This window comes from Girardinichthys multiradiatus, chromosome 4 (assembly GCF_021462225.1).
Source record: "Girardinichthys multiradiatus isolate DD_20200921_A chromosome 4, DD_fGirMul_XY1, whole genome shotgun sequence".
Classification (NCBI taxonomy): domain Eukaryota; kingdom Metazoa; phylum Chordata; class Actinopteri; order Cyprinodontiformes; family Goodeidae; genus Girardinichthys; species Girardinichthys multiradiatus.
In genome coordinates this window covers 34,558,592-34,575,930 of record NC_061797.1, presented here as the reverse complement: position 1 = coordinate 34,575,930, position 17,339 = coordinate 34,558,592, and the positions used below count along the sequence as shown (strand labels likewise).

At 36.5% G+C, this 17,339-nt stretch overlaps 2 protein-coding genes across 2 annotated transcripts; both read right to left on the bottom strand.

Annotated features, from left to right (window-relative positions):
• Window positions 1–1,410: 1,410 nt before the first annotated feature.
• On the bottom strand, window positions 1,411–10,022 carry LOC124867253 (interferon regulatory factor 1-like). The gene is made up of 7 exons (XM_047363611.1): window positions 8,327–10,022; window positions 8,058–8,157; window positions 3,646–3,825; window positions 3,390–3,551; window positions 3,238–3,290; window positions 2,930–3,020; window positions 1,411–2,180 (listed from the first exon to the last, which is right to left on the bottom strand). The coding sequence occupies exons 1-7, from the start codon at window positions 8,414–8,416 to the stop codon at window positions 2,062–2,064; spliced, it is 795 nt and encodes a 264-aa protein (XP_047219567.1). The 5' UTR covers window positions 8,417–10,022; the 3' UTR covers window positions 1,411–2,061.
• Window positions 10,023–11,070: 1,048 nt separating this feature from the next.
• Window positions 11,071–16,948, bottom strand: LOC124867521. The gene is made up of 9 exons (XM_047363995.1): window positions 16,469–16,948; window positions 16,282–16,381; window positions 16,055–16,203; window positions 15,640–15,779; window positions 15,338–15,500; window positions 14,583–14,676; window positions 14,382–14,451; window positions 13,438–13,511; window positions 11,071–13,358 (listed from the first exon to the last, which is right to left on the bottom strand). The coding sequence occupies exons 1-9, from the start codon at window positions 16,527–16,529 to the stop codon at window positions 12,431–12,433; spliced, it is 1,779 nt and encodes a 592-aa protein (XP_047219951.1). The 5' UTR covers window positions 16,530–16,948; the 3' UTR covers window positions 11,071–12,430.
• Between the last annotated feature and the right edge of the window lie 391 nt (window positions 16,949–17,339).

Sequence of the window (17,339 nt, the reverse complement as noted above, 5' to 3'; positions counted from 1 at the left end):
GACCATTCCATTGTAGCCCTGGCTAAATGTTTAGGCTTGTTGTTCTGCTGGAAGGTGAACCTCTGCCCCAGTCTCAAGTCTTTTGCAGACTCCATCAGGTTTTCTTCCAAGATTGCCCTGTATTTGGCTCCATCCGTCTTCCCATCAACTCTGACCACCTTCCCTGTTCGCTGTTTGCTGTGTCAGTCATCAGGCAACTTTTGAAGGCAATTGATTGCACTCAGGGTAAAGGGGGTGGAATACTTTTGCACACCGCAGTTTAAATTTTTTTTTTTGAAAAACATTTTTGAAATCATGTATAATTTGCGTTCCACTTCACAATTGTATAATACTGTGTTTTGGTTTTCACAAAAAAAAATTAAATAAAATATATTTATGTTTGTTGTTGTAATGTGACAATATGTGGAAAAGTTCAAGGGGTATGAATACTTTTAAAAGTCACTGTAGATTAGGCACAAACTGTTTTTGATTAAAAAGACCAGATGGATTTTGACCAGAGGATGTTGAAAGTGTGTTTGGTAGGCATAGGTTTTCTATGGGATTCAGGTCTGATAAAAGTGCAGTACACTCCATTTGATTTACCCCAGCAACTGTTCCCCAATAATGCAGCTTAAATGAGCTGGGCAGTGGTATCCATGAAGGTGAAACCAGGTCTTTGTTGCTCATGCAGAGGCACAGTAACTGGATAATTCGATTATTTATATAGTATCAGCTTGACACAATACCGTTTACAAGGTATAGGACAGTTCTGGATTAGACCCACCTGCCCAGACCGTAACACAAACACTTCCAAAGGCTTGTCTGGTGAAAGCAGTGGCTGTTGTTCTCATTGACTTCTCCAACAGTGTTGGTAAGCATTTTTTTGTCCTCAATGGGAATCTACAGTACTATGGCTCACTGGTTCCTCTCTCAGTGCAGATTCAGGCTCCTTGTAGGTTGTCTAGCACATAAACCATGCTAATGTAGGCAGTTTTGAATTGTCTGATGTGAGTCTTCCCTTAAATGTGCCTTAGTTGAGTGGCATTTACCATCTGGTTCGACAGGGCACTGTTTACAATGAAGTGGTCATCAGCAAGCAATGTGGCCAAAGGAAGTACACTTCTATGCTTTCCTATAACTTATTCTCAGTTGCAACTTGCTAATGACTCTGAAACCTAGGCGCAGTGGCAACTTCCCTCTGAGAGCTTTGGTTTGGAGTCTTGCAATAATATTTGGTGTTTAATCCACAGATCAGGCACAAATAGTTTAGGGGTTAGTCGCTTTGTTAGAGAACAGCATGTAATGCAATAAATCCAGAAACGTGGAGCAGCTGGACAGTCGCGTTCAGTACTTTAGAGAAGGTCTAATTAACTTCATCTGTTAAGGGTATGGAACATTTTGAACATAAACAATGTTTGTTTTATTCTTTATTATGCACTTTTCACATTACTAAGAACAAAAAAACTGGTATTGAAATTAACAGAAATAAAAACAAAATCTGACAATTGCTTCTTAAAAAACATTAATAAAAAACAAAAAAGGCACAAAGACATAGAATCACACTTATTTTTGCACAGTGTATAATAAAATGTAACTTAACTCAACATTTTTAATAAAAATATTCAGAGCAAATTATGAATTGCACATAAAAACACAAAGCTACACACTATTATATTTCTTGCCTTATTTTCCTGCTCTGACTTAATTGCTTATTAGCAAAAGTCAGAAATAGAGAAGAGATCAATACCAACTCCTGTGTTTGGATAAAATCTGATCTGTTTACTCTGAAACCTACGCTGCACGCTTGGTATCATTTTCATGAGTTTGAGTCATTGAACCACAGTGAACACAAATGACGATAGCAGCATTAAGGCTTGGCTTGGAACCAGATCCGCTTATTCCAGCGTTCCCAGCACAGAAGCTGATTGACAGACCAATATTATCTATCGCCCCGGGTTTATCTGGCTGCTGTTGTTCAGTAGTTGGCTTAGCAGAAACAAGAGAATATGTGGATGTATGTAAGGGAAATCATCATTTCAACAATTAAATGATGAATACAATATGAAAAGAGAATGCATACAGCTACAACATCAGCGTTTGCTGGTGTGTGGACCAGTCTGTGAGGTCTTTGATGTAGTTTGGGCCAAACATATCACTGCAGTTCTCTGTCTGTAGGGGATATGGGTTCTCCTCACCAGCACCTGAGAAGTACACAACATGAAAATCAAAGTGTGAAGTTGGATATTAGTGACATTAATGAGATGAAAGACCAGCTTGTTTTTTTCTAAACAGAATCAGGATCTCAAAATGAAAACAAAATGTAAATTTACGCTTAAAACACAATCGTAATTTTCTTTATCTATTTTTCATTTCTGTAAAGATTAGTTGTATTTATTTTAACTAATTCCAAAGATAAAACACAGTGAGAACAAATTAGTTTTTGCATTTCAAGACTGACAACTGCAAAACCCTGTAGCACCAGAGTATTGGTATATTGCATTTTAAGTTATTTTATATTTTTTTAAATCAAGATAATATAAGTTCCTGTAAATAGATTGGATAATAAATTAGCACTATTATCTTAAAAATGGTTCCTGGTTTGAAGCATTTGATGCCTTTGTTCCCCCTAAACAAAAGAGTGGGTTTTCCCAGTTCTGAACACAGTTAAAATACATGCTTGTTAGCTGTCAGTTAGTATGAGTTTGAGGAAATATCCAATAAAAAAAAATATTTTTAATAGCCTTTGGCTAGTTTGTGCTTTTAGCCCAGGAGTTTTTATATTTACTTATTTTAATTTCTTTTGAATTAATTTTTTATTTACAGTATAAGGTCATCGAATTTGTGAGCCGATGACACTTTATAACACAATTAAACAAAACCAATTAGTCACTCTCATAGTGACATTTAGAAAAAATTAAGGTCAAAACAAAGCAAAAAACAAGTGTTGTACATTGGGGTAGGTCCCACAGAGAGTGCGTCCTCCATCCTCTTTGCTCCCACGTCTGGTTCCAGATGTCAGGGCTGCTTAAATGGTCCATCAGCTACAAGAGACAAAACAAACATTCAGATGATGAGACACATAAAAACACCCAGGGGATCCAAAAGAAAGAAATTCAGTAATATGCTGTAATTCTCTCAAATGGATGCTAAATATTTTGTGGTTTTATCAGTTAACTGTTGTCTTTTCATGTTCTTTTAGTCAATTAACAGTCTAAAAACCTGGATTTATTGTATTTTGTGGCTAAAATAAGAACTTACCTTATAGACAGCCTCACTTGGTTCCTGCTGTTCGGGTTTGGACTCCCACATCCCTGCAAAAGAACAGTATCTATCAACCCCCTTAAACCTAAGAGACCTCTAATCCTACCATCCAGAGGAGATAAATAACTTTAAACAAAGGCGCATCTTACGTTGTGCTTCAGGGCTGTTAAAGCCATGTTGCGGGCTTGTCTCCACCTTATGTGGTGTATCTGTAACAGGTAGTGTTGTAGGCTGCCAGGTTTGCTGTGAGGTGTATGTGTCATCATTTCTTGAGCCTCCTAAAACTCTCTCTTGAGGTCTGCTTAACAGTCCTGATGAAGCAGAGAGGAGAGCAGTGTTGTCTTGGAGGTGAGTTGGAACAACCTTGTCCAAATGAAGCTGGGTGCAGTAGTTTGAATTGCTTACCTCTTCTCCGCCTGCGTGTTTGAGAGCTGGGCAGCATCCTGTAGACTCTGTAGGCATTGCTGCCTCTTTTCCTGCTGTGCTCCCGCAGCTCACAGATGTCTGGCAGGGAATTCAAGGCACACCGAAAGTTTGCTTTCCACGTCTTGGGATCCGGCTTGTCTCTGCCTGGACGGTACCTTCCTGAAATAAATTAAGACAGAGACGGACATTTCTGACGTGAGTTTTTAGCATGTGTGGACAGCTATATTTCTGCAAAAGAACTGATTATTTTCAAAACCAGTGTAGCAAATTTAGTAAATAAGCAAATAAAAAAATAGAAAATTTTGTTCGTCAATAAGTTCAAAGATTTCTGCTAATGCTGAAGTCTAGCAAACATGCAACACGAGAAGTCTAAGAAGTGAGGTTTGGATAATCCTTTACAAATTGACTTCCAAGATCTCTGCTACTTTTACCAATGATAGTCTGGTTAAACCAGAACATAATTCCATGGTGATTAGTTTCTGGTGAAACTATGTTACACTTAAACTATAGCCGGTTATTAGGTATGAGGAAGCATTCACACCTGCAGGGAGAGGCTTGTGGCAGCGCAATTGTGATGGTGTTCGCACCAAGTGAGCAAGTCAGTTCAAGGAGTTGTGTGTATGTGTCTTCATACTGGGATTAGCTCAACGTATCACGCACTAATATGTCAAAAAATTATTCATTTCTCTGGCAGATCATGTAATCTTTTAGTTTGATCAAGACGTTTTTTTCTGACCATTTATAGCCAAAGATAAATTGTCAAAACATGCAAAAATCTGGGTTCAAATGCAGAGAAAAGTTTGAATTGCTGCAATGCCAATAAAGGCATTTTTGCTAATAATTAAGACGGGTAGATGCGTTTTTTGACATGCTTTCTTTTTTTTTTTTTTTTAAAGAAAATGTAAATAAAAACAGTTTTTCTTATTGATAATCCTTTAAAATTGTTTTATTATCTTTTGTGAGATGCCTGTCCCATTTTCTATCGGAGACACACTTCTTAGTTGAATGAATTTAACTTTAAATCTAATCTGCCAGGTCTGTGAATAACCTTTGGCTTAAATGTAACCACCTCTCCTCAAGCATGGATTGATTTGACACGTAAGGGAAATAAAAAGGTTTCTGTATGAAACTAGGCAATGCCGTTTTGTAGACCTAACAGATATAAATGTAAATGAACAATGATTGATTAATTGATCAATTTCAGTGTAGTTTTGGAAAATCTTATTCCACGGAAACTGCTTTGAAGTCTCCAGTTAAATTTTGACTGGAGCAGAGAGGTGAGATTTCACACTTTAGCTTTTATTAGATGCCTCCTGATCTGTTGAGCACAGTATCCTGATTAATAGATTGAAAATTCAATTGAATTATCGATTGTAAAACTGTTTTCTTTGTACCCTTCTAGACATCCAGACGCACTTTGTAAACCTTGCTAGCTGTCTAGTTTAGTGGACTATCTGACAGAAATAAAAATGTTCTCTTGATAAACATGGATAAAACATACATCTTAAACATTGCCACTAATTAACATCTCTTTATTATAAGCTCCTCTGTACACTTGAGCATCAGAAATCTGGGTGTTGGTTTTTGACAGCTTAATGTCACTTTATTCTTAGTCTGTTAGATCTTCATGCCAAAGGTTGCTCATGATCCAACTCACTGTTACACCCTTGAGGATCTGCCTTTCTCATCAGTAGTACTGAGTTTTGGATTGTACTTTGACTGTTTATTTGTTGCATAGACACTACTGACATTTACTTTTTAAAAGTAGCTGACGATACTTTTATATAGGCAAGTCTTCAGATAGATGCATAACTTCAATGTTTCCTGTGTTACATCGTGTTTTATTTAAGTGGACATGTTAACTTTATTCCAATTTTTTCAGTAATTCTATTGATCCACTATTTTTAATCTGTTAATTTTATTGTTTTATTTTTTGTTTTTTGCTGTGAAGTGATATTTCTCTGTCAAAAGTGCTAAATAAATAAAACAGCCTGACACAGTTAACAAGGTGACAAATTCAAATACAACAATGTGAAAGACTTGAATACTTTTAGGGAAGCAATATTCCACATGTTAAAAAGCAGTGAAGTCTGTTTAAAGAAAAACTTTTCTTGCTGCAAAAATGCAATGCAATCAACTGTCAATGCAATCAGTTGAACATCTAGTCAGGCCAGAACATTTCATCAAATGTGGCCTTTCTAAGATATAGTTTGATAATCATATATTTTCTTAGAGGACACTTGTAGATGCAAACATTGTAGAAAACAAGGTCTGTTAAAAAAAGAACACAATCAGCTCGAGCAGCAGAAACCTCCGAAAGGTTGCCAGGTGAAGTATGCTTTAAACACACCTGTTTCTTAGTATGAACATTAATCAATAAACACTCTTGCTGAAAAGGAGTCAACCATTTTTAGGAAAATCTTGATAGCCATTGTGGTATTTATACAGTTTGTTACAAAGTGGGTTTAACTTAATAAAAAGCAGAATGTCATTGTTTTCAGTAAGTCCATTCTCTACATGAAACATATAATATAGACTATTTACACACAGACTGATCTTTCAAGCGTTCATCTCTATTATTTATGATGAATTTTTGCCTATAGCTAATAAAACATGTCATTTAAGATTAGAATATTACATCAGATCAATAAAAAGCATTTATAATACAGAAATGTGGTCTTAATGAAAAGCATGTTTAAAACTAGCTTAAAGGTTGGTATTTTCAAAAGTTACTTTTAACCTGACAAACGAGCCTCATCAGAAGGCTTGCTCTAATTTATTGAATATGACAGTATTTCTCCTATTAAATGCAGCAGAAACACTCTACCACAGCATGAAAATATCAAATATCATCAGCTGGCAGACCATTCATCTTGTAAAGTGAGTGCATAAGATGAGTTGAGTCCTTTCTCAAATTTAGTACCGCTGTGTGGTTTGACTCTGAGTCTCTCCTCAAACCTTAATTACAAGGTTTAGGAAGAAAATCACTGTTCATCAATCTCAGGTAAATATTTCTGATAATTCTGCTTATATTGCAACGTCCACATTCCAGCACTTCTGCAGACTCTTTAGTCTCTTTTGTCCACATCTTGTGAATACCATTAGAGATGTACTTTGACAGCAATATGATCACCTTTCACCCTCACTGGAAGTGAACTGCACCTTTCCCATGATGTGATGCAGATAAAAAAAGATTTTCCCAAGACAAAAGGAAAGGAAATGTACTTAGATATACACATGTCTCTGCATGTGTATGTGTGACCTTAAAAGCAGAGCGAGAAGTGACCCTGCCAGCAGTAAAATACGTTATAGAACAGAAGGTAACAGAAATGCCTGTAATGACTGCTTTAGTACATGTAGAATTGATGCATTGTATAAAGCAACAGTTAAGTGAACCAAAACAGTTTTTCTTTTCTGTATATTCATGTTGGCATTGATCCATTTGTAGGGTCGTGGATGGGTTGCTCTATGATCCAAACAATAGGGAGACAGCTATGAAATGCCTTGCTGCTTTTGAAGGTTGCTGTGTAAATATTTGTGTAGTTTGTTTATTTAATGTCTCCATACAGTTTTTCTCATTTAATTGGAAGAGGGATGTGTGATAGGAATGTGGTTCATCAAGAAGAACAATCCTGACACTCTTCAGTGGAAACGACATCAAAGACAAAAATGAAAAAACGGTTAACAAGCAAAGAGAATCCTCTTCGCAGATCTTTTTGTGAACTTTCATGATTTTTGCAATCACTTAGTTTTTGGGGGGGTTTTGCTTCTTTTTAATTACTTGACTGATTTTCCTTCTTTTAAAGATTTTTACATTTGTCTATCTCAACCATTTGCAGACAGCCAACGCTAAAACAAGAAAACATCAACATCAATCTACAGGGCACAATGAAAATTAACAATCTAGTACATAACATGGTCAATGTCAACAAACAATGAGCCTCTATTTTTATCCTGATGGAAACCTATTTACGTTCAATTATATATCAATATACTCTTAATTAACTTTAATTATTTTAAACTTTTGGCGATTGTTTTGCTCATTGGGTCTTGTTTGATCGTTCTCTTGCACTGGTTAGAAGAAGCAGTAAAACATCCATTGTATTACCTTTTAGACAATAAATGCAATTGTCTTAAATGGATTGTCTTATTTTTTTATTAATTATATTAGATTGTGAAACTATAGTTCATACATCAACAACAACAACCCAGTCTGTTAGATTAGGTCACAGTAAATGTTGCTATCCATCACAACAAATGATCAAGCTTTACATGACTTTACATGATTTTTCATTGAATGTGATGCTGACTGAGTCCCGACAGTTCATCTACATGAACAAAAAGACCCAGCAGATAGAGTAAAACACACTTTTTGGGTGTATGGACCTTACCTGTGTGCATGGCCCAACTCCTGAAGAGGGTAGCATCCCGGTCAATGCTCCAACCGTGGCGGGCAGCGTGCTTCCATGGAATCTGGAAGATGCGTGCTGACTGTTGGACAAGATAAAATCGCATTTTAGTCCTCATACACAAATATGATTTCACCCACAAGAAACAACATGAACCCAGGTGTGTATGTACATGTCTGTGTGGGTGTGAGGAGGAGGAGGGTGGTGGTGGTGGTGGTGGTGGAGGGTGAGAGTGAGATGGAGGGATCTACCTGGTCCAGCCAGCTGACACCTGGATATTTCCCAGACTGAATCTGCTCCTCCAGCCATGGTCTCAGCCTCTGCCTTGCCGGTTGCTGCATACTGCAGGTCTAAGCTTCAGGTGTACAGGAAGGAGGTGCAAATGGAAATGTCACCAGTTACATGAGAGTCTAAATATTAAAAGAAAAAAAAGTTATGAGCTGTGATCAAATGAAGTTTCAGTGAAACAGCCATCCTACTCCGCCAGATTCCTCCAATCACAGTGCACACAGTTATTCCTGCTCCTCCTTCAGTAAGCTTCCCCATTAAAAATGGACTCCGCCTCTTACAGGAAACGTTTCCTTCTAAGTGGGTGGCTGGAGTGGTTGGATGAGTTAGAATTAGAGTTGATATTCTTAAATATTTTATAAGTGATTTGACCTATCTAAATGCTGTCTAAAATTGCACCAGTAAAACCAAATTGCTGCCGCAATTTGTTTAATAAGATATTTTTTTTTAAATAAGCTGTGTATTTCTAGTGCAGCTTTATTAACGATGTTCCAAACAGAGATGAGATAAAAAATATATATATAAGAAGTGGAAATGATAGTCTAATATAGTTTAAATAGCAATATGTGTTACCATTCATGATATTATGACTGTTACTTAAATTTCCTGGATTTCACATTCCTAAAAGTGGAATTAGACACAGATTTAATCTCTCCTTCCTTTTTTTTTTTTTTTTACACAGTTTCCCTGCTGTGTAACGCAAGCTTCATTATCCAGTTTTTAGGTTTTGCATCATCTAATTTGTTAAATGTTATCCATTTCTCTTTACAGAGAAGAATCTTTTCTCGTCGTAAAGACCTTGCCTGTCAGGACGTTTCTAAAAAATGTAATCTAGACAATGCTGAAACATATCAATCTCAAAACTTCCCTTCCTAAATAAAATAAAATAGAAAGTTGCGCACAACAAATTAAACAAAATCAATCTCTATTAGGAGTTTTAATTTTGGCTTTAGGGTCTAACATAGCATGGAAAAGCTCTCCTTTAAGTGCTTAACCATTAAGAATGAACTAATATTCGGTAAACTGGCTGTTCTCCTATTAGATATTTTAAATAAGCTGTGTATTACTGGTTGTCAGGTAATTTAGCCAAGGTCTGTGTAAAAGCTAAGAGTTAAGAGATTTTACTGCACCTTAAGTACAACAATTTGTGCACACAAAGAACACCAGAGGGAAGCAGAACAAACACACTAGGTGAGAGTCGGGACACATGACCCTGTCACATGCTGCAACAGTGCCTTACAGAATACCTAAAAAAGCCAGGAAGTGCTTTTAAACTGTTTATGCATTTCTAGAGCAGCTTTATTAACGATGTTCCCACATACCGGTCAAAAGTTTTAAATACACTTTCTCCCTTAATGGTTCTCTTTATTTTTGTAACTATTTACAATGTAAATTCTCACCAAAACACCAAAACTATGAATTAACACACATGGAATTATGTAGTAAACAAAAAGTGTGAACCAACATTTTTATATTTTAGGTTATTCAAAATAGCAACCCTCTGTTTTGATGGCTGTTTTCCTCTCTTGGCGTTTTCTCCATGAGCTTCATGAGGTGATCACCTGAAATGGTTTTCCAAAAAGTCTTGAAAGAACTTCCCAGACGTTCATTGAGAGACAGACAAAGGGTGGCTACTTTAAGGAATGTAATAGATAAACATATTTAAAGTTCTTTTACAATTTTTCGTTTGCGACATATTTCCATATGTGTTCATTCAGTTTTGATGCCTTCATTGAGAATCTACGTACAATGTAAATAGTCATAAACATAAAGAAAACTGTTAAATGAGAAAGGCGTTATAAAACTTTTGACCAGTAGTGTATATGCTGCCTTCTGCATGGTTGACTATCAGATCTTACAGAACATGTTACAAAATCAGTTTGGCATTTCTTACACTGTATTAAGTAGGAAGTAATGTCTTAACCGTTTCCTAACCTTTAAAGAACAAACAGAACATGGTATCTGATAGAAACACATGACCGTACTCTGCTTTCTTCAAGCATTTGTATAAAAGGATATTTTGATTCAAAACATATGCCTCTGGTCATAACTTACATGTAGAAACTTGATTATATTTTACGTCGCAAAAATAAATAAAAAATGGTACAAAATAAAGAATATCTTATTTTAATCTACAAGTTCCATTCAAATCAAAGGACATGAAATCTCTGTACTTTAAAACTACTATACTGTAAACAACTTGGGCAATATCGCCTGCTCTAAAAATGACATGGAACAGATCCAACAGCTGGCGCAACTACATATTGGTTCTTAAAATGGTGCAGCTTTGCTGCAGCTTCCACATCCAAAAGTATGAATATAGCCCATATCTATCATTATTGGTATAGATGTATCAGTAGACATTAAGGGGAAATGTGGTGTCTGCAGCACAGAAGGACATGGACCATTCAAGAGGTGTTAAAGGATCTTATTGGCTCTTTCGTCTCGACTCACATTTAAACGTTGATGACAATGACTGCTTTGCTGTTTTCCGCAAAGTGCTTAACCATAAAGAATGAATCAATATTCTATAAGTTCGCTGTTCTCATTCTATCTAAGTGCTGCTTTCTGCATGGTTGACCATCAGATCATTCAGAGTGTTTCCCATTTCATGGAGTCCCCAGAGGCTCTGTACTTGGCCCTTATCATTTTCATGCTCCATATGTTCACTCTGGCCGATGTAAAAAAAATAACATTAGTTCCTATAGATGTTCACAGATCGGTTATTTCTTTGCTTAATGGAACATATGACAGAAACACGTGGATGTGTCTGAATTTTTTTACAATTAAAGACAAAACTGAGTTTCTTATTGTTTGAAATGAGAAGCAAAAGAATGATACAATTATGCATAGAAGTATTTGTGGAGGTCAGAAACCTTGAAGCCACTTTTGACCTGTGACCTTGGTTTTAACTGTCACATAAGTAATGTATTCAAAACAGCATATTATAATCTTTGCTATATCACTAAGGTTTGAAATTTTTAGAGCATTTTATTTGCTTCTCTGTTTATATCTTTTCTATTATACTTTAAAAAAAAAGCTGTATTTGTAAGCTGTTGCCGTTAGCTCATTTTATTCTTGAAAACACTAAAAGCTAGCATACAAATAATGATTTATTTGTATTTTTAAATAGCATTTCTCCTGTTACACCCACTGCACAATAAAAACATTACTTGCCAATACTATCATTTATTACAAAATCCAGCCAAAGCATATGTTTATGTCTATATTTAATAGTTGTTTTATTTGAACCATTTTCTGCAAAATAAACCTAATAAGTTTCACTTTTAGCGAGTAGACCATAATCTCTTACACTCTACTTATTTCTCTATTCGTTGTGGTAAACAAAACATGCTGGGTGATTGTGACACTTCTGTGGAAAAGAGTCATCAACTCCAGAGAACAGCTATAAGGAAGTACTTTCTTAACCCTAAACAGACCAGGCTCTGTGTTGCAACTGTTTCAGACACACAAGTCTGTTTAAACTATGTTTTCTCCTGTAAAAAGCTCAGTTTAGCTTTTACACAGTTGTACACAAATACTGAAATTTATTTAAGGAACAAACAAAACATGCCATCTGATAGAAACATATTATCTTACTCTTTTTTTTCTTTAAGCATGAACAAAAAAGGAGATTTTGTTTCAAAACAGATGCCTCTGACTCATAACTTACAACATGTAGAAACATGTTCATATTTTACATCACGAAAAAAACAATTGACCACGGTACAAAATAAAGTCACTTTTAAAAAATATTCTCAAAGTAGGGAATGAAAAAGTATTTACAACAGTTTTCAGCCTTGTTTGGTACATCTCATCTTATTCTTCAAGTCCCATTCTTGTTAAAGGACATTAAATCTCTGATACTATTTAGCAAGAAGGGAGGGGTAAAAAAAATAAATAAAGTTATACTGTAAACAACTTGGTCAATATCGCCTACTCTAAAAATGACATGGAACAGACCCAACAGCTGGCGCCGCTACATATTGGTTCTTGAAGTGGGGCAGCTTTGCTGCAGTTTCCACAACTTAAAGTATAAATTCTTGAACCAAAGCATCGGTTAATACCTACACACATTTATAGCCCATTTTCATCATTACATGGATAGGCAATTCAGTAGACATCATGGGGAAATATGGAGTCTGCAGCACAGTAGGACATGGACCAATCAATTTATTCAAACCTGGAATCAAGCGGTGTTGAGAGAACTTGTCAACACTCCCATCTTGATTCACATTCAAACGTTGATGATGTTCACTGCTTTGCTTTTCTGAAATTAAAACATCTGCCTGATCCACTTTGACTGGAAATGGCTTGTAATCATCTACAACTACAGCACAGCTGTCTGACCCTGAGGGCTCACGGCTTGAGAACAAGAGCATCACCTTTACTGAGTCAGCAGACACTTCATCAGATCTCTCAAAGCCAGCCCCAACCCTGGACTCACAGGTGATGGTGTCGCTGGAGGTGGAGGACAAACTGGTGTTTTCTGCATAAGAGGATCTTTTGGGGTTTACTTTGCATGGCCGATACGATGGGTCTACTAGCACAGGAGATGAGATATCTTTCAGTGCAGAAAACAGACAAGCAGTCACCTGTTGGTCAGGAAGGTTCACAGTGTCGCTTTTGCATGAATAGCTTGAGTTGTCTTGCAATTTGTCTGTAGAATTGTGCTCCATGGTCTGATTCGGGGAGCTGGGAACAGACATAAAATAGCTACGATTGACTATGCCAGATGATCCAGAACTTGTTTCATTTTCCATGTGTCTGGCCTCCCACTCATCCTGGGTAATAGGCGGAAGCCCAACTTTTGCAATAGGCGAGACGAGGTTTTTTGGGATGCAGTCTTGTAAGGCTTTACGAAGAGCACCACTAATGATAGCCTTATGGTCAGGTTCTGCTTGACCATAACAAGAATCTGAAGAGCATGTGTCGATTCCACTGCTGTTCTGATTCATACTGGCATCTTCTCTCTGATTAATTGCCATCTTCAGCCTGAACACAGAAAAAGAGTTACTCAAACTGCCAATGTAATCTCACACAGAAAAACTCTTACCAAAGTAGCAGTACATACATTTGGTTGTCGTCGCTTGTAGGGGGGGGCTTAACCAAGACAGGTGAGGTGGTGGTATACATTGGTGTTAAATACTGAAACAGCAGAGATTTATTATATCAGAAACCAGACCTTTAAACTCAGTTATGTAAGAGAGTTCAAATTTAGTCAATAAGTTTTATTCCATTAAATAATATAAGTTAACTTGTTATACTTAATCTATTCAAACTGCCATTTAATAGATTTGGTAAATTACTTGCAAAGCAAGATTGTATGCAACATTGTTTTCAACTAATCCCTAAAATGGGTTTAATAACACATGGATGGGCTTGCAACAAGCCTGCTTGGTGCTGCAGCCAGGATGGCTTGGAGCTGGTGGGGAAGCAACACGATGGGGGGGACTCAGACCAACATAATGCCAGTATCAAGGTTAACCATGGTTATAAAATCGTGTGGTTGTAAAACGAGTTGCAAAAACTACATTTGGCAAATGACGAGTGTGTGATGAGCAGCTGACTGCAGGGTCTAGAAAATAACCTGACTAATTAAACAGCTGTTAACCACTAGTTTTTCTATACAGACAACAGAACAGCAAAAATGTTTAATATGTTGTGCAATAAGCACTTGAAAAGCACAATTAAATCACTAACAATAAATCCAAACAAATAAATGCTAGATAACATTCTTATAACAGTAAAAACAATATGTTTTATCCATTTGACAGCAGTAGAAATAATTGTTGATTTTACAGGCGTGATTATATATTGTTATAAATTTTTCTTTTACATTCTTGTGTAGTGAAAGTCTCAACGATGAGACAGGCAGAGAGGCAAGGTGAGAAAAGAGAATAGTTTTGCAATCATCCAAAACATTTCTGCATTTTAGTCATACACTGACTACGCGATGAATTTCAAATGTTTTCTGTCCAATTAACTAAAATAAAAGAGCCCAAAATGGAGTCTCACCTCTGGCTTCCTGGCAGCCACAACAAGTTTTTTTGGATCTGAAAAACTGTCCCACAACTTCTTTTTGATCCTACAAAATGCAAAGGGTTAAATAAATGTTGGCAACAAACAGATTAGTTTATTTTAGGATACTGAGCTAACAAAAATCCTGTAATGCGCATAGAGGCACAAGGCAAAAATTCTGTTGACAGCAGGGCTTACCTTACAAAGCAGATGTAAACTGAGAAAAACAAGATGATTCCAAATACGCTGAGAACAATGATGATTCCCAGGAATAACAAGCTTTGGGAGCCAGCTGAGAAATAAAAGGTGAAAAGTCGGTTAGAGTGAACAACCCAATTTTTTTACGCCAGTAGAGACATGTAGTGTTTGTGTTTGCAGGATCATCAGGGAGCATGAATCTGATCATAATCAAAACGATGCTTTAAATTTAAAACTTACTGTTTAACACAGAGTATCTTGCACTTTTTACCTCAACACATGTATTCTCTTTATTACACCGGTTAAACACTGTAAACACGATGCATGTCGGGATGCATCCTGAGGAGGCTTCTTAAATTTTCTAGGTTAGACGAATTAATCTCTGCTAGGAAAACACCTCGGATGTTTTATTTAAATCTGTAGTGTATGAAAATATTATTATCTTTAAAGAGTGCATAGAACAAATCAAGCTGTAAGAACTTAAGTTTAATTGTGACAAATTGATTTATTTTATATTTTCTGAAGTAATCCTCTAATGATTTGACAGTTTGATTTAAGGGTTTTTTGAGTTTCAGGTTTGAATGAGCATCTGTTTTTCCACTTTCTATTTTTGACCACTTACTCTTTGTCTTGTTTTTAAATATTTCCCTTTTTAATAAAGGGTGAAGTTTATTCTACGGTTCACTATTCTCTCCTTAGAACTACTTTTAAAGGAGGGAAAAGTTGAGATTTGATTACCACATGACAAGACTTACAGGTTTCAAATTTATATTCTTCGCTTCTGTCGCTGAACATCTGACTCATGTCCGTGTAGCTCCTCACGCTGACCATGTACACTGTTCCTGGCTCCAGGTCTTGACCACTTATTTCAAAGCTCTGCAGTCCATTAACTACTGCTGGTTTGATTTGTTTAAAAACCTGGTATAAAGAAGAAAGTGTTTTAACACAAAGGATAACATGGTTGTTATTGTCTGCCGACTACTTTTTTAATCCCTCCAATTAAATACCAAGTACAATAGACTTGGGAGTTAAATACCTCTTGGAACTTTGTTCTTACCTTCTTCCTGTCTCCTTTTTTGGAGACAGTCACTTCAGCGGTCAGTGGTTCAAGAAAATTCGTCATGTTTGTCATCCAGCGGACAGCAAAGTTCCCGTTAAATTCTTCCACACTGACAATTGTTGGAGTTTTTGGCTTAACTGCGTAAAAAAACAGAGTAAACAGATGTCAGTCTTCTTAAACTGCTTTCAGTCTATATACACTGTCTTGCAAAAGTATTTTAAATCTTTTTTTTAAACATAATTTTCTCATTTCACTTCACCAACTCAGACTATTTTGTGACGATCACATAAAATAAGAGAAACATTTATGTTACAGGTTGAAATGTTACAAAATAGGTAAAAAGCCAAGGGAGGTGAATCATTTTGCAAGGCACTGCAGAGCTTTAAAGGTTGGGTGGGAAAAATCTACATACAGCTTTCGCTGAGTCCGATTGTTTTGGTGTCCACTTCTGTGCTTCCTTTTAGGGCTTTTGCAGTGTGAGTTTCCCCCGGGATAGGTAGAAAATTCACAGAGCAGCAACACTGATCGATGTTACACTGCTCCAAAGAGCAATTCTCTATTCTGTGGAGCACAAAATTATAAACAATCTCATGTAGATGCCTGTGAAATTAACCTGGAAACCTTAAACAGCCAACTCACTTATATCCTTCGTCATTCGTGATATTTACAGTGTATTCTGAGCACTCTTTCACCGCCAGCTGGCAAAATATCTTCTCATAGTCGTTGGTACAATCGAGAACTAAACGAAACGTTAAATTAAAAGGTTGATTTTTTACTTTACTTTCATAAATATGTTACCTATCAGCTTTCTGTTGAACATACATACCATGGCCAGCTTGCGCAGTCGCAAAGTATCCCAAGAAAATAAGCAGCTGGAAAGAAGCCATACTTCCTCAAACGTGCCCAAAAGTAAAAGTCGAAAAGAATAACATTTAAACTTAGAAAAACTGTTTCCAGTATTTTCAAAACGCCCCTAAAACAAAACGCAGCGGTTCCATGGTGGCCTTTGTCGAGAGTATAACCCTTCCGCAGAGTTACCCGAAGAGATCAGCGGCTGTGGAAAACTGTTGCGCCACTAATTCAGGAGGAGTACTTCCTAACACTCCCATTTCCTCCAAAGAGCAAAGAAAGACAGGCTGTGGCATAGCGTGGTCAAGTATCAAAGTCTACCCTCTGCAGCCACTGTTTTACAACGAAATATCTTTCCAAACCGACGTTGCAGATTTGAGTAGTTCCTGACTAGATACAAGATATTACCCGTCCTCTCTAAGTGAGCCGTCCAGGATGTAAAACCGCCTCTCCCCACTGTTGGAGACGCGCCAGTCCTACTGCGATGTTGCAACAAGAAGGACAAGAGGGTATAGACGATGGAGGGTTACAAAAACAGTACACATTCTGTAGCTCTATATGCAGTTATAGCTATTATTGTCTGACGTCTGTTAGTTGCAATAAAAAAAAGTCTAAAAAAATATATTTTTTTAATTTCAAAAGACGTCAGTGCTGAATAAACTTTTTTTATTCCATCAAAACCTTGTTATTGTAAAAATAGGCAGCATATTAAATACGATTATGTTTTGTCATTTCATTTAATGCAATGTTCTACAAGGAAACACTGTGAAAACATTTGTTCCAAATGAAGATGCAATACTGTGAACCTATTTCTATCCTGTGGATAAAATGAAATTAATAGAGTATAA

Bases quoted from the DNA above. Each gene is read 5' to 3' on its own strand.
- LOC124867253 (XM_047363611.1), bottom strand. From the start codon at position 8,416: ATGCAGCAACCGGCAAGGCAGAGGCTGAGACCATGGCTGGAGGAGCAG. The intron at 8,158-8,326 runs GTAGATCCCTCC...CTTGTCCAACAG, and splicing joins GTGTCAGCTGGCTGGACCAG to TCAGCACGCATCTTCCAGAT. The intron at 3,552-3,645 runs GTAAGCAATTCA...CTGCTTCATCAG, and splicing joins AACACGCAGGCGGAGAAGAG to GACTGTTAAGCAGACCTCAA.
- LOC124867521 (XM_047363995.1), bottom strand. From the start codon at position 16,529: ATGGCTTCTTTCCAGCTGCTTATTTTCTTGGGATACTTTGCGACTGCG. The intron at 13,512-14,381 runs GTGAGACTCCAT...CTGCTGTTTCAG, and splicing joins TGGCTGCCAGGAAGCCAGAG to TATTTAACACCAATGTATAC. The intron at 13,359-13,437 runs GTATGTACTGCT...TTCTGTGTTCAG, and splicing joins ACAAGCGACGACAACCAAAT to GCTGAAGATGGCAATTAATC.